Raw genomic sequence first — 18770 nt, 5'->3', positions numbered from 1 at the left:
ACCGGGCCGCTCCCGCCCGCCCCGCGCCGCACCGGGGCCGGCCGGCGGGGGCGGCTCATCCCCGCCGCGACCCTCAGAGCCGGCCGGGAGCGGCCCCGGGGCGGGCGCGGGGCGGGCGCGGAGCATCCCCGGGTCCCGCCCGCCCGTTCCCATGGCAACGCCCCCGCGCGTTGCCGTGACAACGCCTCATCTCTATGGTACCGGTGTGGGCGGGGCTTTCCGCCATAGGCCACGCCCATTCTTGTGCTATTGGGAGGGGCGGGGCCGCAGCGGCGCCGGCGCGCGGCGAGCGCGGCGCATGCGCAGTGCGGGAGCCCGCCCGGCCCAGGCGAGTGTCCGGTGAGCGCGGGGGGACCGGGGGACACCGGGACCGGGATGGGGGCACCGGGACCGGCCCTCCGCCGGGACCCCTCCGCCTCCAGACCCGCTGGTGCCGGGCCGTGCTGCCCGCAGGCAGCCGCCGTTCTGGTCCGCCTGGGGCAGCGGCACCGGGGAGTACCGGGTGCACCGGGGCCTGGGGGGGCGGGACCGGACGGGACGGGACGTACCGGGAGCGGGCTGTGCCCCGCGTTGAGACTTGTGTGTCTCCGGTGCAGCCGGTGCCAGGCCCGGGAGTCGCCCGTCCCGGTCCCGGTGAGCGCACTGGGGATTCCCCGGTCAGCGTTCCCCGGTTGCCTCCACCGGGGCCGGGTCCCGGCGGTGCTCGCGGGGCTTTGGGGACACCGGGGAGCGGTGCCTTCCCCTCTCCGCCCGGTGGGTCCGGGGGCTGCCGGGGAACGGGAGTCAGGCGGGCCCGGTGGGGTCCGGGGGCTCTGGGCGGACGGGAGCGGCTCAGCTCCGGTGGAGTCGCGTTAAACGGAGCTCGTGTCTCCGTTAAACGAGCCTGGCTGTGCTACAAACCCAGTTAAAGTGCGGGGAGCTTGCCCTGGGAATTCCCAGCCTCGGGTGGTGCTGCTTGGGCTCTCGGCGCTTTGGGATTTCCCTCCCTGTGCCCTGCCAGGAGCGGCTGGCACTGCCCTGGCTGCCGGCGGCTGCCAAACTCCTCCTGGGCTCTGCTCTGGGGCCACCGAATTCCTCCTGAATCCCTCCTGCTCCTGGCTCTGCTTTGGGGCCACCAAATTCCTCCTGCTCTTGGTTCTGCTTTGGGGCCACCAAATCCCTCCAGGGATGCTCCAGGCTCTGGTTTGGCCGCCAAATTCCTCCTGCTCTTGGTTCTGGTTTGGGGCCACCAAATTCCTCCTTGACTCTGGTTTGAGGCCACCAAATTCTTCCTTGGCTCTGCTTTGGGGCCACCAAATTCCTCCTAAATTCCTCCTGCTCCTGGCTCTGCTTTGGGGCCACCAAATTCCTCCTGCTCTTGGTTCTGCTTTGGGGCCACCAAATCCCTCCAGGGATGCTCCAGGCTCTGGTTTGGCCGCCAAATTCCTCCTGCTCTTGGTTCTGGTTTGGGGCCACCAAATTCCTCCTTGACTCTGGTTTGAGGCCACCAAATTCTTCCTTGGCTCTGCTTTGGGGCCACCAAATTCCTCCTAAATTCCTCCTGCTCCTGGTTCTGATTTGGGGCTGCCAAATTCCTCCTTGGCTCTGCTTTGGGGCCACCAAATTCATCCCAGTTTCTTCCTGCACTTGGCTCTTGTTTGGGGGCCACCAAATTCCTCCTGCTCCTGGCTCTGGTTTCAACAGCAAGCCGTGCTCAGGAGAAATTCCCCAAAAGATTGGGAATTTTTCCTGGTGAGCTCCAGGGATTTCCCGCCCTGCAGCACCTCTGGGTGCTTCCCTTGGCGGGGTTGTGCCGAGCAGAGGGCGAATCCAGGCCTGGAGAATTCCTAAAGAAAACAAGCAATGTTCTGGAGTTCTTACCCAGCCCTGACCAACTCCAAATCCATCCTGACCTCCTCAGCACCTCCCTGAGGGGCAGCAGCAGCAAAATCCTGTTCCCTTTTTGTGTTTCAATCCACGGTTTGTGTCTCTGCAGGATTTTTTTGGGAAGCCAGGAGCGGTGGAGTGCGGCCCCTCCAGCCTCTCTCCCAGCATGGCAGACCAGAAGCGTCTGGCCTTCTCCATCATCCAGTTCCTGCACACCCAGCTCCAGAACGGGAGCATGTCTCCAGATGCTCAGGAGAGTTTGGAAGGTGGGTGGATCCGCCTCTGTCAGGCCGAAATTTGGGAGAATTTCGCTGTTTTTTTGGTCTTTTCTACCCCTGCCTTGGCTGGGCTGCTCCCGGTGCCGAACCTGGCTGGAATTTTGGGGTTGATTTTTCCTTTTGGGATATATCCAGGGATGCTGGTGGCTTGTGTGGCTTCTGATCTCTGCCAAGAGCAGCTTAGCTGGCTCAGAAATCTCCCTGATCCCTGCTTGGACACTCAGAGGGTTCATCCAGGCCAAGCTGGGAGCGCTCTGTGGGGTGGGAGGTGGGAATTCCCTGTCTCCAGGGAAACTTTTTTGTGCTCCTGGGGTTGTTTCTCCTCTTTTGCTCCCCAAAATGTCATCCCTCAGGGGTTTTTTTCCAGGTCCTTTCCAAAGGGCAGGGATCTTAAAAGGTCTCCTTAAGGAGATTAAGGTTTAGCCCCTGGTTTGTCGCGGTGAAAGGAGCGTGGCTGTGGGGTGGGGGGACGTTGCTGGGGGATGGGACTGGGAATGGGATATTTTGGGATGGAAAATGTGGCAGGAAGGCTCTGCTTTTCCCTGGGAGCAGCTTCCCAAGCCTGAGGAGGGAGGAGGTGGCTCAGGGTTCCCAGAGCGAGGGGAATGTTTGGAATTCTGGGCCATTCCCAGCTGTGGGAATGCTGCTGCTGCCCCAGCCTGAATCACTTCCAGCCCCAGGAATCCCTCAGGGGATGGGAATTGGGACTGGCTCCATCCAGGAGATCCAGAGGGAAGCTTTGCCCAGCTCTGAGTTTCACAAAATCTGAGGATACAGCCCAAAAATCCCATCTGGTGTGGGGGAAATATTGGGGTTTTTTCCTGGGTTTTTGGGAGATGAGGGAGAATCTCTCAGGGGATGGGAACTGGGACTCCTCCATCAAGGAAATCCAGAGGGAAGCTTTGCCCAGCTCTGAGTTTCACAAAATCTGAAGATACAGCCCAAAAATCCCATCTGGTATGGGGGAAATATTGAGGTTTTTTTCATGGTTTTTTGAGAGATGAGGGAGAATCTCTCAGGGAGTGGGAACTGGGACTGACTCCATCCAGGAGATCCAGAGGGAAGCTTTGGCCAGCTCCAAGCTTTGCAAAATCTGAGGATACGGCCCAAAAATCCCATCTGGTGTGGGGGAAATATTGAGTTTTTTTCCTGGTTTTTTTTAAGAGATGAGGGAGAGGGATGAATATTTATTAATTAATGACCTGACTCTCCTTATCCAGTGGCCATCCAGTGCCTGGAAACAGCATTTGGGGTCTCCATGGAAGACCAAAGCCTGGCTGTGTCCCAGACCCTCCCCGAAATATTTGAAGCCGTGGCAGGGAAGGTGAGTGAGAGCCCTGGGACGTTCCCTTTTCCCTGAGTTCTGCTGGATTTTCCAGGAGGCTGCTGCTCCCCTCAGAGAGCGTGGGAGGGGAACGTTTTGGGCTGGGAAAAAAAAAATGGGAATTGTGGGAATGCTCAGCTCAGCTTCTGCCTCTCCTTGGAAGGAGCTGGAACACTCCAGAACAAACTCGGAGCCCGTCACCCCCTCAGAAGATGACGTGGCTGAAGCAGAAAGACTCAAAACTGAAGGTACCACCCGCTGGAGCTGCTGGATAATGAGGGTTTGATGCTAATTGGGAGGGCATCTCAATTCCCTGGCGCCTGGAATTGAAGGAAAAAAAGGGAATGTTTTCTATTTCTGCCTCTTGCTCTGTAGGAGTGCAGGGAGGTTTTGCTGTCGGGAATGTTGGATCGGTGGGATTTTTATCCCAAAGATCCTGTGGGGTGTGGAGCAGAGCATCCATCCTTCCTGCTCTGTGCATGGCTTTTTCCTGGGAAAAGGTGGGATGGGTGTGGGTGCAGCACTTCCCCACCTGAGCCAGCACCTGGGGTGGGTTCTGGGATCAGGAATGGGGGAATTCCCAGCACAGCCTCGCTGCTGGCCCTGCCCCACACTGACAAACCTTTCCCCTGTGCTATTTCTGTGGATCCAAACCTTTGCTTTGGGTTATCCCGGTTTTTTTCCATCTTTTCCCACCCTCCTTTCAGGAAATGACCAAATGAAGGCAGAAAACTTCGAGGCTGCCGTGTCTTTTTATGGAAAAGCCATCGAGTTAAACCCAGCCAACGCCGTTTATTTCTGCAACAGGTACTGAGCAGCTCCTCCCTGCTCCAGAATGCCCAAAAATCCCATTTTTCAAACGGTCCTCTGGAGTTTTGGAGCAGTTCCTCGCTGTTGTGGGATCGTGCCGTTCTTTTGGTGCCTCCTGGGATCTCTGGGTGGGATGTGGGTGTGGAAATGAACTTTATCAGACCTTTATCAGATGAAGGATGCCGGGGAATGGGATCTGCTTCCATGCACAGTGGGATTTGCTGGGAATTCAGGGTGGAATGAGGAGCTGGAGGCTCCTTGGGGAGAATTAAGGGAGCTGTGTGTGCAGAATCGGCCGTGGAAGAGGGGGAAGAGGGGAGGTTTTTGTGTTTCTCAGGCAATTCTTGGGTAAAACAGATTTTGAACTTTAATATGATTATATCCAGGCAGGAATGTTTGAAATCTCAGATTGTATCCGGGTAGGAATGTTTGAAATCTCAGATTACATCCAGGCAGGAATGTTTGAAATCTCAGACTATATCCAGGCAGGAATGTTTGAAATCTCAGATTGTATCCGGGTAGGAATGTTTGAAATCTCAGATTCTATCCATGTAGAAATGTTTGAAATCTCAGATTACATCCAGGTGAGAATGCTTGAAATCTCAGATTATATCCAGGCAGGAATGTTTGATATCTCAGATTCTATCCGGGTAGAAATGTTTGAAATCTCAGATTGTATCCAGGCAGGAATGTTTGAAATCCCAGATTATATTCAGGTAGAAATGTTTGATATCTCAGATTATATTCAGGTAGGAATGCTTGAAATCTCAGATTGTATCCGGGTAGGAATGTTTGAATTCTCTAGATTGTATCCAGGTAGGAATGTTTGATATCTCAGATTCTATCCATGTAGGAATGTTTGAAATCTCAGATTATATCCAGGCAGGAATGTTTGAAATCTCAGATCGTATCCAGGTCGGAATGTTTGAAATCTCAGATTCTATCCAGGTCGGAATGTTTGAAATCTGAGATTCTATCCAGGTAGGAATGCTTGAAATCTCAGATTACATCCAGGTAGGAATGCTTGAAATCTCAGACTATATCCAGGTAGGAATGTTTGAAATCTCAGATTGTATCCAGGTAGGAATGTTTGAATTCTCTAGATTGTATCCAGGTAGGAATGTTTGAAATCTCTAGATTGTATCCTGGCGGGAATGTTTGAAATCTCAGATTCTATCCAGGCAGGAATGCTTGAAATCTCAGATTCTATCCAGGCAGGAATGCTTGGCTCCTCCCTCTGGGCTCACATCTCCCAGTGGGATGCTGTAGCTCTTATCAGCCATGCAGTGACATTGAGTGGCCTCTTATCAGCAGATGTCTCCCCTGTTGCGGAAGAGATAAGGAAAACTGCCCGCTGAACAGAAGCCAGCTGCCATCCAGATGGCAAATAGAATCCAATTTGCTTGGCAATGCGGGACATTCTGTTTCTCCCATTTTTCCAGAGCCGCTGCCTACAGCAAACTGGGGAATTACGCGGGAGCCGTACGGGACTGCGAGCGAGCCATCGGCATCGACCCCAGCTACAGCAAAGCCTACGGCAGGATGGGGTGAGCAGCATCCTCCTGGGCAAATTCCCACCTTTCCTTGGGAATTCTGCAGCCCTGAAAACCCCAGAACAAGGATTTTATCAGTTTTTTCCACCATGAGAAATTCCTGCTGTTTCGGCTTTATAGGTTGGAGAAAAATTTCACGTTTTTCATTTCTAAGAAAGTTGGTGGGGACAACAACTGGATTAAAACAAGTGATCAAAAAAAGCCCTCTTTGATTTTTTTTTCCACCTTTCCTTGGGAATTCTGTAGCCCTGCACACCCCAGAACAAGGATTTTAATCAGTCTGTTCCACCATGAAAAAATTCCTGCTGTTTCAGCATTTTTAGGGTGGAGAAAAAATTTCACATTTTTCAATTCTAGGAAAGTTGGTGGGACAACAGTTGGGTAAAACAAGTGATCAAAAAAACCCCTCTTTGATTTTTTTTCCACCTTTTCTTGGGAATTCTGTAGCCCTGCAAACCCTAGAACAAGGATTTTATCAGTCTGTTCCACCATGAAAAAATTCCTGCTGTTTCAGCTTTTTAGGGTGGAGAAAATTTCACGTTTTTCATTTCTAAGAAAGTTGGTGGGGACAACAATTGGATTTAAAAAGGTGACAAAAAAGCCTCTCTGTGACTTAGAATTTTCTTTTCTTTCCCAGCTTGGCCCTGTCCAGCTTAAACAAACACACAGAAGCTGTTGTTTACTACAAAAAAGCTCTGGAGTTGGATCCGGACAACGAAACGTACAAATCCAACCTCAAAATAGCTGAACAGAAAATGAAGGAGACTCCCAGTCCAGTAAGTTGTGGAATTTGGGTTTTAGTGAGGTTAAAAGAGGTCCTGGAGCAGGGTGTTGCAACAATAATTTCCACTTTTGTGATCAAATCTCTCCAAAATTCAGCTTTTTTTGTTGTTTTTCCTGTAGCACCAAAGATGGTTTTAAGTGTTTTATTTTTTTTTTTTTTTACACAAAGAAAACTTTTCTTTTTTTCCAAAAGAAACTTGGAGGTTTGGCAGGAATGGGCTGGAATGTCCTTTATGGATCATTTTGAAGTGGATTTTAGTTTTCCAAGGGTTTTTCCCAGGGCAGAGCTGAGGGAGGGGGTGAGCAGGAGTCTCTGGGATTTTCCAGAGGGTTTGGACAGAGCCTCTTCCCCCCGTCCAGGGTTTAAAGGTTGGATTTGGGATCCTCAAAAAAAAATGGGGAAGGATTTTTCCAACAGCCTGAAGAGACGGGACAAGGGGAGTGTTGGGAAGGATGAGGTGGGAGAATGGGAAGGAATCTTTGGATGGGAGAGGCTGGGATGGAATTCCCGGAGAAGTTGGGAGTGTCCCAGGCAGAGGCTGGAGAGGCTCCAGGGAGCCACTTCCAGGGGTTAAAGGGGCTCCAGGAGAGCTGGAGAGGGATTTGGGACAAGGGATGGAGGGACAGGACACAGGGAATGGGTTTAAACTGGGAAAAGGGAGATTTTGGGAAGGAATTCCTGGCTGGGAGGGTGGGGAGGGAATGGGGTGGAATTGCCAGAGCAGCTGGGGCTGCTCCATCCTTGGGAGTGCCCAAGGCCAGGCTGGGACAGTGAGAGGGGCTGGGAATGGATCCCTTCATCCCAACCCATTGTCCTGCTGGGATTCCCTGGCTCTGGCAGCTCTGGGAAGGAGGGATGGGAATGGGGAATGAGAGCTGAGGAATTGGGAGTGGGGAATGAGGGATGGGAATGGGAAATGGGGATGGGGAATGTGGGGAATAGGGAATGAGGGATGGGAATGGGGGATGGGGAATGAGGAATTGGGAGTGGGGAATGAGGGATGGGAAATGGGGAATGAGGAATGGGATTTGGGAATGAGGAATGGGGAATGAGGAATGGGGAGAGGGGAATGGGGAATGTGGGGAATAGGGAATGAGGGATGAGGAATGGGGAATGAGGGATGAGGAATGGGGAAGGAGGGATGGGAATGGGGAATGAGAAATTAGGAATTGGGAGTGGGGAATGAGGGATGAGGAATGGGGAATGAGGGATGGGAATGGAGAGGGAGGAATGGGGAGTTGGGAATGGGAATGGAGGATGAGGAATGGGGAATGAGGAATGGAGATTAGGGAATAGGAAATGGAGGATGAGGAGTGGGAATGGGGAATGAGGAGTGGGAAATGTGGGGAATGGGGAATGAGGGGTGGGAATGAGGAATGGGGAGTGGGAATGGGGAATGAGGAGTGGGGAATGTGGGGAATGGGGAATGAGGGGTGGGAATGTGGGGAATGAGGAATGGGGAGTGGGAATGGGGAATGGGGAGTGGGGAAGGAGGAATGAGGAATGGGAATGGGGAATGATCAATGACAGCAGCTCTGGTTTCTCACTTCCAGACCAGCGGCCCCGGAGGGTTCGACTTGGCCGGATTGCTGAACAATCCCGGCTTCATGAGCATGGTGATTGCAGATGCTGGGGTTCCCTGGGATGGAGCCTCCCTGAGGGCTCCCCTGGGTGGGATTCCCTGGGGTGGAGCCCCTCTGGTGTCTCTTCACGTGGGATTCCTCGGGATGGAGCCCCTCTGGAAGCTTTCCCCACTCCCTGGGGCCGTTTGAAAGCTGCTGCTGCTGCTCCCTTCAGCTCAGACAGAGCTGGGAGTTTCTCCTCAGGCTTTTCCCAGGCTGTGGCAGGGCCTGCTCTGCTCTGGGCTGGGCCTTTGCTCTCCTTTTTGCCATTTTTACCATTTCCCCCCCTTTTCCCAAGGATTCCCAAACATTCCCACCTTCCCTTTTGGGGTTGATCCCACCCTGTCCCTGCTGCCTCACCTGGGCGCTGTTTTTATTCCCCACAGGCCTCAAACCTCATGAACAACCCCCAAGTACAACAGCTGTGAGTTGGATCCCACTTTTATTTATTCCCTCTTGGAATTCTGGGTTTGGCCTTTCCCACTGGGAGCAGGAGGGAATTTGGGCCAGGAATGTGGAGGGGGGATCAGAACCAGCCCAGTTCCCTCAGCTGGAGGGGTTTGGGTGCTCTGGGAGGTGCTGGGAGAGGGATTGAAATAAAATTATTCCCAAGGGAGGTGGGATGGGATGGATCATGGCCCTGGAATTGGCTCTGCTGCAGTTTTATGGGATTTCAGGATTTCCCCAGCTTGGTTGAAATGGGAATATTCCCATTCCTGGGTGGTTGTGAGGAGCAATTCCCAATATTTGAAGAAAATGGATAAATTAATGAATCCATTCCTGGGCATCCCTCTGGAGCCCCCAAATCCTTGGATTTTGGGGTGAGACCACTCATCTCAGGTCCCTTTGGCTTCTCCCTGTTCCTGGTGCCATTGGGAATTCCCACCTGGATCCAGCCCTGGGGGGAATCCAGGGAATCCTGTCCTGGAGGCAGAGCAGGGCTGTAATTCCATAAATCTGGGAATATCAACATTATTATAGTAATTTTATTCATTGTTCAGCTAAATTAGTTATTTCCAGCCGACCCAGGACAAGCTGCAGCAGGGAATTCCGAGATCCCCGGGATGGGAAGTCGCTCCCACCCATCCCCAGGTGATTTTTTGGGATCTTTTCCCAGTTTTGAGCCGTTTTTTCCCTTCCCAGAATGTCGGGGATGATCTCGGGAGGCCACAACGCCATGGGAGCGACCGGGAGCAGCCCCTCCACCAACGACTTGGCCAGCCTGATCCAGGCGTGAGTGGGGACACCTGGGGATGGCCTGGGGACACCTGGGGGACAGGGCTGGGGACACCTGGGGATGGCCTGGGGACAGGGCTGGGGACACCTGGGGATGGCCTGGGGACACCTGGGGACAGGGCTGGGGACAGGGCTGAGGACAGCTGGGGATGGCCTGGGGACAGCTGGGGATGGCCTGGGGACAGAGCTGGGGACACCTGGGGATGGCCTGGGGACAGGGCTGGGGACAGGGCTGGGGACTGGGGATGGCCTGGGGACAGCTGGGGATAGGATTGGGGACAGGCTGGGGGATAGGATTTGGGGGTAGCTGGGGACAGGGTTGGGGACAGGCTGGAAACAGACTTGGGACAGGATTGGGGGACAGGGCTGGGGGACAGCTGGGGACACCTGGGGTCAGGGCTGGGGGACAGAGCTGGGGGACAGCTGGGGATAGGATTTGGGGACAGGGCTGGGGACACCTGGGGACAGGATCAGGGACAGGCTGGGGAAGCTGGACACAGGACTGGGGACACCTGAGGGACAGGGCTGGGGGACAGCTGGGGATAGGATTGGGGACAGGGTTGGGGACAGCTGGGGACAGGGCTGGGCTGGGACTGGGGACAGAGATGGGGACAGGGCTGGGGGATAGGATTGGGGACAACCTGGATCAGGGACAGGCTGGGGAAGCTGGGGACAGGACTGGGGACACCTGAGGGACAGAGCTGGGGACAGGACTGGGCTGGGACTGGGGACAAAGATGGGGACAGGGCTGGGGGATAGGATTGGGGACAGGGCGGGGAACGTCTGGGGACAGGATTGGAGACAGGGCTGGGGACAGGATTGGGGGACAGAGCTGGGGACACCTGGGGACAGGATCAGGGACAGGCTGGGGAAGCTGGACACAGGACTGGGGACACTTGAGGGACAGGATTGGAGGACAGGGCTGGGAATGGCTGGGGACAGGGTTGGGAACAGATGAGGACACCTGGGGACAACCGGGGACAGGGCTGGGGGACAGGATCAGGGACAGGGCTGGGGACAGGGCAGGGAACAGCTGGACACAGGACTGGGGACAAGATTGGGGACACCTAAGGGACAGGCTGGGGACAGGGCAGGGAACAGCTGGACACAGGACTGGGGACAGGATTGGGGACACCTAAGGGACAGGCTGGGGACAGGGCTGGGGACCATCCAGAGGGACAATCCTGGATCCAGGGCTGGGAATGTCCCAGAGTGTTGCCTGTGTCCAGGTGTCCCCAATGTCCCCTGTCTGTCCCTGCTGTCCCCGTGTCCCTGATGTCCATCCCCCATGTGTCCCCATGTCCCTGTCTGTCCCTGCTGTCCCCTACCTGTCCCTGCTGTCCCTGTGTGTCCCTGCTGTCCCCTACCTGTCCCTGCTGTCCCCACTGTCCCCATGTGTCCCTGCTGTCCCTGTGTGTCCCTGCTGTCCCCTACCTGTCCCTGCTGTCCCCACTGTCCCCATGTGTCCCTGCTGTCCCTGTGTCCCCTGTCTGTCCCTGCTGTCCCCTGTCTGTCCCTGTTGTGTGTCCCCGCTGTCCCCTGTGTGTCCCTGCTGTCCCTGTGTGTCCCTGCTGTCCCCTGTCTGTCCCTGCTGTCCCCTGTGTGTCCCCGCTGTCCCCTGTGTGTCCCTGCTGTCCCCTGTGTGTCCCCGCTGTCCCTGTCTGTCCCTGCTGTCCCCTGTGTGTCCCTGCTGTCCCCTGTGTGTCCCCGCTGTCCCCTGTGTGTCCCCGCTGTCCCTGTCTGTCCCTGCTATCCCCTGTGCGTCCCTGATGTCCCCTGTCTGTCCCTGCTGTCCCCTGTGTGTCCCTGCTGTCCCCTGTGTGTCCCCGCTGTCCCCTGTGTGTCCCCGCTGTCCCTGTCTGTCCCTGCTGTCCCCTGTGCGTCCCTGATGTCCCCTGTGTGTCCCTGCTGTCCCCTTTGTGTCCCTGATGTCCCCCGTGCGTGTCCCTGTCCCCAGGGGCCAGCAGTTTGCGCAGCAGATGCAGCAGCAGAACCCCGAGCTCATTGAGCAGCTGCGCAGCCAAATCCGCAGCCGGACCCCGAGCGCCAGCAACGAGGAGCAGCAGGAGTGAGGTGGGAATCGATTATTGATTATTGATTGGTTATTGGTTATTGATTGGTTATGGATTATTGATTGAATGCAGGAATTGGTAACTCAGGAGTGAGGTGGGGCATTGATTATTGATTGGTTATTGATTATTGATTGAATACAGGAATTGATAACTCAGGAGTGAGGTGGGGCATTGATTATTGATTGGTTATTGATTATTGATTGAGTGCAGGAATTGATAACTCAGGAGTGAGGTGGGGCATTGATGATTGATTGATTGAGGACAGGAATTGATAAATCCAGTTCTAATCAGTCAGCAGTGACGTGGGGCAGGAGCAATCATTGATTATTGATTGATTGATTGATTGATTACAGGAATCGATAACTCAGGAGTGATGTGGGGCATTGATTATTGATTAGTTATTAATTGATTATTGATTGATTCAATACAGGAATTGATAACTCAGGAGCGAGGTGGGGCAGGAGCAGGGCCATTGGTTATTGATTGATTATTGATTTATTCAATACAGGAAAGTTAGATTAAAATTTAAATTAAAATTTGTGAGTGGAAAATAGCGAAAAAATTAAATTGAAATTAATTTACTTAAAATTAAAAGAATTTTAATTAAAATAATGAAAGCAATTTAAATTATTATTTTTCTTTGAATTTAAAGTAATGAGAAGTTAAAATAAAAATTAATTTAAATTGAAATAAAATTTAAATAAATAAAATAATAAAAAATTAAATAATAATAAATAATTATATAAATATATATTATATAATTGTATAGGTTAATATATTAGTGTTATAATTATAATAGAAATAATTAAATTATAATAAAATTAATAAAACAAAAATGTGATTGAAATAAAGTTAGTTTAAAATAAATTTGATTGAAATAAAATTAGGTTATAATTTGAAATTAAATAAAAATAGAATGAAAATAATTTGAAAATAGATTGAAATATAATAAAGTCAAGATAAATAAATTAAAATAAAATCAATAGAAATAAACAATCCAGATTAATCTGATGAAAGTCCCTTTTCCCCAGGTGAATTCCCTGTTTTCCCTCTCTCTGCAGCCCCTGGAAATTCCAGAATTTGCTTTTCCAGCTGGGAGCCACCTCCGTGTTGCCAATTCTTGACTTGGAAGTGTCCAAGAGGGGGAAAAAAACCCAAAACTCCAACGGATAAAAACCACAAAAATTCCCAAATCTTCCCGTGCCCTGCATGTCCCTGAGAATTCCCATTTCCCTCCCTTTTTTCCCCTTTTTTCCCCTTTTTTCCCCTTTATTTCAGGTTTATTTTTTGGGTTTTTTTTTTCCTGGCAGCCCCAGCAGAGCTGAACTCAGAATTCTGTTGGGAAATTCCCAAATCCCTGCAGGATTTGGGTTTTTTGGAGCATTTCCAAGCGAATAATTCTTCTTTTTTTGCCCCAATTTTCCCCTCGGGAGCCACTTCCAAGAAGTGTTTGAGTCCCTGCTCATCCCCACCGTGGAATTCCTGGGATTTTTTTCCATCTCTGGGAATGAGGATTTTGCTCCAAATCTGGGATTTTTTTGGGAATTTTGCTGCTTCCCCCTCTCCAGGATCCACGGGGGAGTCAGGACTGAACCTCCCCCAAGCATTTTTGGGGTTTTTCCCCCATCCCCAAAAAATCCTGGAAAATCCCATTTGAGTGTTCAGCAAAAATGGGGATTTCTCCCGTGGAATGTGAGCAGGGAGGGAGTGAAGGTGTTTTTAGTGTGTTTAAAGGAGTTTGTTTGGTTTTTTTTTTTCTGAATTATTTTGATTTTTTTTTTTTTTTTAATTGCATGTCAGCGATCAGCCTGGCTGGGCTGGGGGTGGAGGGAATCCAAAATCCTCCTTTGGATCCAAAATTCAGGATTTGTGCAAGGAAAAGCTCCTGGAGCCACCTCAAATCCCAGCTGGGGGGGAAAACCAGAGGGGGAATTTTTTTAAAAAATCCAGAATGGATTTAAATCCGATTTTTTTGGGGGGACGAGGAGGAGCCCCTCTGGAACATTGGGGAGACGGAAAAAAATCATGGAAAAAAGTGATTTTTTTTTGGTCGAGGCTCCGTGGAATTCATGTGGTTCGTGTCACTCGTGAGGAATAAAAACCATTTGGACACTTTGGTTGTTATCCCTGCGTGCTCAGGTGATTTTCCAGAACTTTCTGTGGGCTCGGGGTCTGTTTGAGGCACATTTTATTCCCATTTTCCCCAATTTTTTTTGGTCCATCCCAGCGGGAATTCTCCTCCCAGCACAAAAATAAGAAAACTTTTCTCCTTCATTTCTCCTTCCCTAAATTGCTTTTAATTTCTCTCCACCTGCTTTTTTTGTAGCCCCATCAAAGAAATTTAAGGCTGGAAATGAAAATATTCTGGAATGATCCAACAATATGGAAATCACGGCACCGTTTTCCTGCTGTTTTCAGCTCATTTCGTGCTGTTTCCTTTCCCTCACCCTCCTGGCTCTTTCCTGACCCATTTTTTGTTTTATATTTTTTTGTATTTTTCCTCCTCTCTGAGTTGGAATTTTTCAGCCCTGAATTCCAGGTGAGATTTTCCAGGGAATTCCTCCTGCCCTGCCTGGAGCTGCCCCTGAACTGAACTGCCAGCCTCCTTTTGGACTTTCCCAAAAATTCCTGAGTTGACAGCACAAAAACAAAAGGGAAATTTATGGATTTTTATGGATTTTTTTGAATTTTATGGAATTTCCAGGTGGGCCTCAGCTCTCCCTGCAGCATCCCGCAGCTGCCATTGGCGCGGTTGGATCGCAGAGCGGCAGGAGCAGGGGGTGTGGGCGTGGCGGACGCTGTTCCCGGGATGATTTTCCCGTTCCCGGCGCTCCCGGTTCCCGTTTTTTCCCCATTGCCGTTTTTCTCCATTCCCGTTTTTCCCGGTGATCCCGGGCCCGGAACTCAGCGCTGCGGAACGCGTTTCCCGCGGACCTCAATCGCCGCTTCCCCCGCGCCGTGTTGTGGGCGCGTTGATTGACAGCTCTAGCAGCCAATCATAAATCAGCTTTTCCGTCTCAGCCAATGGGAGGCCGCCGTGGGCGGGCGATGCGGGGCGGCCGGGCCGGGAGCGAGCGGGGCCGGCCGTGAGTGAGGGGGGGGCGGTTACCGGGGTAACGGGGCCGAGGGGGTCGTGAGGGGATGGCGGGGCCGGGCCGGGGACCCCGGGGTCGCAGCGGGGCTGGGGGAGCGGGGGCTGCGGGGGAAGGGCCGGGAGAGCGGGGCCCCCTCCGTGTGTGAGGGGCCGGAGCCCGGCCTTGGTCTGAGGGGCCGGGGCTGGGCCCGCTCTGGGTGTGAGGGGTCAGGGTGGGCCCCAAGCTCTTGTGGGTGGAACTGGGGTCCCTTCATCGCCGTGAGGCGCTGGGCCCCTTCCCCATCCTGAGGGGCTCCTGTGAAGGGCTGGGGCTGGGCCCCTTCCCCATCTTGAGGAGCTCCTGTGAGGGGCTGGAGCTGAGCCCCCTCCCCACCTTGGAGGGCTCAGGGCAGACCCCCACCCCCTCTGAGGGTCTTCCCAGCTGAACTTTCCCCATGTGAGCTGCTCATCCCCCGCTCTCAGCGACCCTGACACCCCTTCCCTCATCTCTGCTCCCTTTTGGTGGGCTCAGGGTGGGCTGGGAGGAGCCCCTTCCCCATCACCACGTCTCTAAAAGCGATGGGACAGTCTCAAAGGGCTTGGAAGGACCGGTTTTTAACAGAAACACTGGGATTTAGAGGCTCACGGATGAGGAACCCCTTTGTTTCTCCTCCCACAGAGCCCTGCCTGCTTTATAGAATATTTTTCATCGCTTGGATGCTTCATTTGGAGCCACTGACCCGAGCAGGAGCTGAGCTGATCCCTTGGTGCAGCAGTTTTGGGGCTGGGGACGCAGCCCAGGTGTGCAGGAGGAGCAGGTGAGGAGTTCCCCAGGTGCTCCTGGGGCTTCCTTTCCCTCAGGGCAGCTCCAGCCCCATTCAGGGATGCTGGATGTGGCTGCTCCACCTGAACTCAGGAGCTTGAGGGTTTGGAGGGGGCGAGTTTGGGTTAAAAATGGGGGAAAAAAGGGGAAAAGTGAGGTTAAAGGGTTTCTGGGGTGTGCCAGGTGTGTTGCAGAGGTGTGAGCTGTGGAAAAGGAGGATTTTATCCCTTCCCTCTGCCCTGGCACAGGCGTGGCTGGAGCCTGGGCCCAGAGTTTGGGCTTGGCCAGACCTGCAGTGAGTCAGTGTCACCTGATGGGCTCTGAATTCCTCTCTTTGTCCCTTAGAGACAAAGAATTGGGGTGGCAGCCCGCGGGGAATGGCTCCTCCCCACTGCCAGAGGGCTGGGGTGGGTGGGGGGTTTGGGGAGGGAATAAATGGGATTTTGGGGAGGGAATAAATGGGAGTTTGGGGAGGGGATGGGTAGAATTGTGGGAAGGGGATGGATGGGAGTTTGGGGAGGGGATGGATGGAATTTTGGGAATGGGATGGATGGAATTTTGGGGAGGGGATGAGTGAGATGTTGTGGAGGGGATAGATGAGAGTTTGGGAAGGTGAGGGATGGGATGTTGGGAAAAGGATGGATGGGATATTGGGAATGGGATGGGTGGGAGTTTGGGAAGGGAATAGATGGGATTTTGGAAACGAATTCCTCCCTGGGAGAGTGGGGAGGCCCTGTCAAGAATCTCCCAGTGGCTGGCACATCCCTGGAAGTGTCCAAGGACAGGGCTTGCAGTCCAGCCTGACCTCAAAGACCTCCAGGGAAGGTCTTTGAGGTGACCACAATTCCGGGGCTTTCCAACTCCTTTTGAATCCAGTTTGAACTTTTCCCTGCTGCTTCCTGTGGCTCATAAAGGAAAATTCTCCGTGTTCTCCCCATCCCCAGGCAGCCTCTCTCCCTGAGGCCCATCCAGGCCCATGTCCCCGCTCTGAGCACACCCAGAGCGTCCCCTCAGGGGCCGGATCCGGGGCACGATGAGGATCGTGGTGGCCAAGGTGCTGTGCCTGCTGGGGATCTGTGTGCTGGTGCTGGCCGGGGCCCTGCTGCCCGTCCGGCTGATCGAGGCCGACCACGAGAAGGCTCAGCGCTCCCGCCGCCTGCTGGCGCTCTGGAACTCCTTCGGGGGCGGCGTCTTCCTGGCCACGTGCTTCAACGCGCTCCTGCCCGCCGTGCGGGGCAAGGTGAGCCCTGGGGGCGTCCTGCCTTCATCTGAGCCTGCAGGGGCCCTGCTGTGGGAGCTGTGCCCGCTGGAGCAGCTCTGCAGTGCCCAGGGGCTCACCCAGGGGAGCTGTGCCCACCTCCTGCCTCTCTCCGTGGAGAAAGTGGAGGTTTTTGGGATGCAGAGGAGGCTGTGGGGTGTGAGGATCAAACAGCAAGAGATTCACTGTCCTCTGCCAAGGGTGCTGTCCAAGGATGTGGCAGCATCGTGGATTGATGGAGTATCCCTGTCCCTTCAGGGGGATAAAGGGGTGGATTCGCTGTGGATTTGTGGAATGGTTCTCTCCAGTGGGATAAAAGGATGGATTCACTGTGGGAATGTGGGAATGGTTCTCTCCAGAAGGATAAAGGAATGGATTCACTGTGGGAATGTGGGAATGGTTCTCTCCACAGGGATTAAGGGGTGGATTCACTGTGGGAATGTGGGAATGGTTCTCTCCAGAGGGATTAAGGGTGCATCTTTTCTCCCTTCCAGCTCGATGAGGTGCTCAGGCAGAACAACGTGACCACGGACTACCCGGTGGCCGAGACCATCATGATGGTCGGCTTCTTCCTGTCTGTCTTCGTGGACCAGCTCTTCCTGAGCCTGCAGAAGGAGAAGCCCTCCTTCATCGACCTGGAGACCTTCAACGCGGGCTCGGACGCGGGCAGCGACTCGGAGTACGAGAGCCCCTTCATGGCGTCGCCGCGCGGGCGCGTGCTCTACGGGGAGCACGGCCTGCACTCGCACAGCCTGCACCTCCCCGAGCTCACCCGCTGCGGCCCCCGCCGCCTGCTGGCGCTGGTCTTCGCCCTCTGCACCCACTCCATCTTCGAGGGTTTGGCCCTGGGCCTGCAGGAGGACGGAGGCAGAGTGGTCAGCTTGTTCCTGGGAGTGGCCGTGCACGAGACGCTGGTGGCCGTGGCCTTGGGCATCAGCATGGCCAAGGCGTCGCTGGCGCTGAGGGACGCGGCTAAGCTGGCGGTGGCCGTGTGCCTGATGATCCCGCTGGGCATCGGGGTGGGGATGGGCATCGAGAGCAGCCGCAACGCCGCGGGCAGCATCGCCTCCCTGCTGCTGCAGGGCGTCGCCGGCGGCACCTTCCTCTTCGTCACCTTCTTCGAGATCCTGGCCAAGGAGCTGGAGGATAAAAGCCACCGGCTGCTCAAGGTGCTGTGCTTGGTGCTGGGCTACGCCGCGCTGGCCGGGCTGGTGCTCGTCCCGTGGTGAGCCGGGAGCCTCAGGAAGCCGAGGGAGCAAAACTTCACCTCTCCCCTCCCACGGCGCCGGGAGGAGCCGCCCCTTTGGAACAGCCCAACCCGGGCGGAGTTTCCATGATGACCTGGAGGAGGAGAATCTCTTCCCATGTGCTCAGAGTGAGGAATATCCCGAGGGATTGTCCCTGCCCGAGGGGCTGCAGGGATTAGCGGACACAAACGTTAAGGATCTGGGTAAATTCTGCTTCCAAGAGCTCCTCGAATGTGTGTGTGTCTCCCTCCTTCCCTTCGGCCACGCTCTGGAGGCTCCGAGGAGATGAGGAGCAAACAGGAGTGGAGGCAGAGCAGGTGGGAGCAGGGATTGCCAGGCTGCACTAAGCTGCTTTTGCGGCTTAGTTGGGAGTAAAACCTGGTTGTAAGAGCTGCCAAAAATAACATCCCTGTGGGGCTCTGGTCTTCCAGGCCCTGCTGCCTCCACAGAGCTTCCAATGCCCCGCCTGGGGCTTGGGGAGCTCAGCTTTTCCAGGGATTCATGGAAGAAATGGGCCTGGGCCCCTCTACCCTGCTTCCTTCTCAGCATGGTACCCATAGGCTGAGCATTCCCTAAGGAAACACTCTGAAAATCAGAGGATGAATCCCAGGATGGTTGGAGTTGGGGAGGACCTTAAAGCCTGCCCAGTGCCATGGGCAGGGACAGCTTCCACTGTCCCAGGGTGCTCCAAGCCCTGTCCAGCCTGGCCTTGGACACTTCCAGGGGTGCAGCAGATCCTCACATTATCCATGAGCTTGCAGGAAACGGGCAGTAACAATTTCCAGCACTGATATTTTGGGGCAAACTCTTTGTGTTTTCAGTGC

At 54.0% G+C, this 18770-nt stretch overlaps 2 protein-coding genes across 6 annotated transcripts; both read left to right on the top strand.

Moving 5' to 3' along the window:
- The first annotated feature begins 291 nt into the window (after nt 1–291).
- On the top strand, nt 292–13519 carry SGTA (small glutamine rich tetratricopeptide repeat containing alpha). 3 transcript variants are annotated; one of them, XM_030966913.1, is made up of 12 exons: nt 292–339; nt 1976–2132; nt 3365–3468; nt 3632–3716; nt 4176–4275; nt 5721–5825; nt 6469–6607; nt 8169–8231; nt 8624–8661; nt 9381–9470; nt 11431–11546; nt 12607–13519. In XM_030966913.1, the coding sequence occupies exons 2-11, from the start codon at nt 2033–2035 to the stop codon at nt 11543–11545; spliced, it is 939 nt and encodes a 312-aa protein (XP_030822773.1). In that variant the 5' UTR covers nt 292–339; nt 1976–2032; the 3' UTR covers nt 11546; nt 12607–13519. The 3 variants fall into 3 exon arrangements, with proteins under 3 accessions (XP_030822773.1, XP_030822774.1, XP_030822775.1); XM_030966914.1 differs by having other exon boundaries at nt 12577–13519; XM_030966915.1 differs by having other exon boundaries at nt 310–328.
- A 1058-nt stretch (nt 13520–14577) lies between these two features.
- SLC39A3 (solute carrier family 39 member 3) lies at nt 14578–18160 on the top strand. 3 transcript variants are annotated; one of them, XM_030966909.1, is made up of 4 exons: nt 14578–14631; nt 15298–15436; nt 16386–16681; nt 17194–18160. In XM_030966909.1, the coding sequence occupies exons 3-4, from the start codon at nt 16475–16477 to the stop codon at nt 17926–17928; spliced, it is 942 nt and encodes a 313-aa protein (XP_030822769.1). In that variant the 5' UTR covers nt 14578–14631; nt 15298–15436; nt 16386–16474; the 3' UTR covers nt 17929–18160. The 3 variants fall into 3 exon arrangements, with proteins under 3 accessions (XP_030822769.1, XP_030822771.1, XP_030822772.1); XM_030966911.1 differs by having other exon boundaries at nt 14627–14658; XM_030966912.1 differs by lacking the exon at nt 14578–14631 and adding an exon at nt 14778–15075.
- Nucleotides 18161–18770: the final 610 nt, after the last annotated feature.

Source organism: Camarhynchus parvulus, chromosome 28 (genome assembly GCF_901933205.1).
Source record: "Camarhynchus parvulus chromosome 28, STF_HiC, whole genome shotgun sequence".
Lineage (NCBI taxonomy): Eukaryota > Metazoa > Chordata > Aves > Passeriformes > Thraupidae > Camarhynchus > Camarhynchus parvulus.
Note: the sequence above shows the minus strand (reverse complement) of the source record. Positions and strands in the feature narration are given on the sequence as shown.

Bases quoted from the DNA above. Each gene is read 5' to 3' on its own strand.
- SGTA (XM_030966913.1), top strand. From the start codon at position 2,033: ATGGCAGACCAGAAGCGTCTGGCCTTCTCCATCATCCAGTTCCTGCAC. The intron at 5,826-6,468 runs GTGAGCAGCATC...TTTCTTTCCCAG, and splicing joins AAAGCCTACGGCAGGATGGG to CTTGGCCCTGTCCAGCTTAA. The intron at 9,471-11,430 runs GTGAGTGGGGAC...CCCTGTCCCCAG, and splicing joins TTGGCCAGCCTGATCCAGGC to GGGCCAGCAGTTTGCGCAGC.
- SLC39A3 (XM_030966909.1), top strand. From the start codon at position 16,475: ATGAGGATCGTGGTGGCCAAGGTGCTGTGCCTGCTGGGGATCTGTGTG. The intron at 16,682-17,193 runs GTGAGCCCTGGG...TCTCCCTTCCAG, and splicing joins TGCCCGCCGTGCGGGGCAAG to CTCGATGAGGTGCTCAGGCA.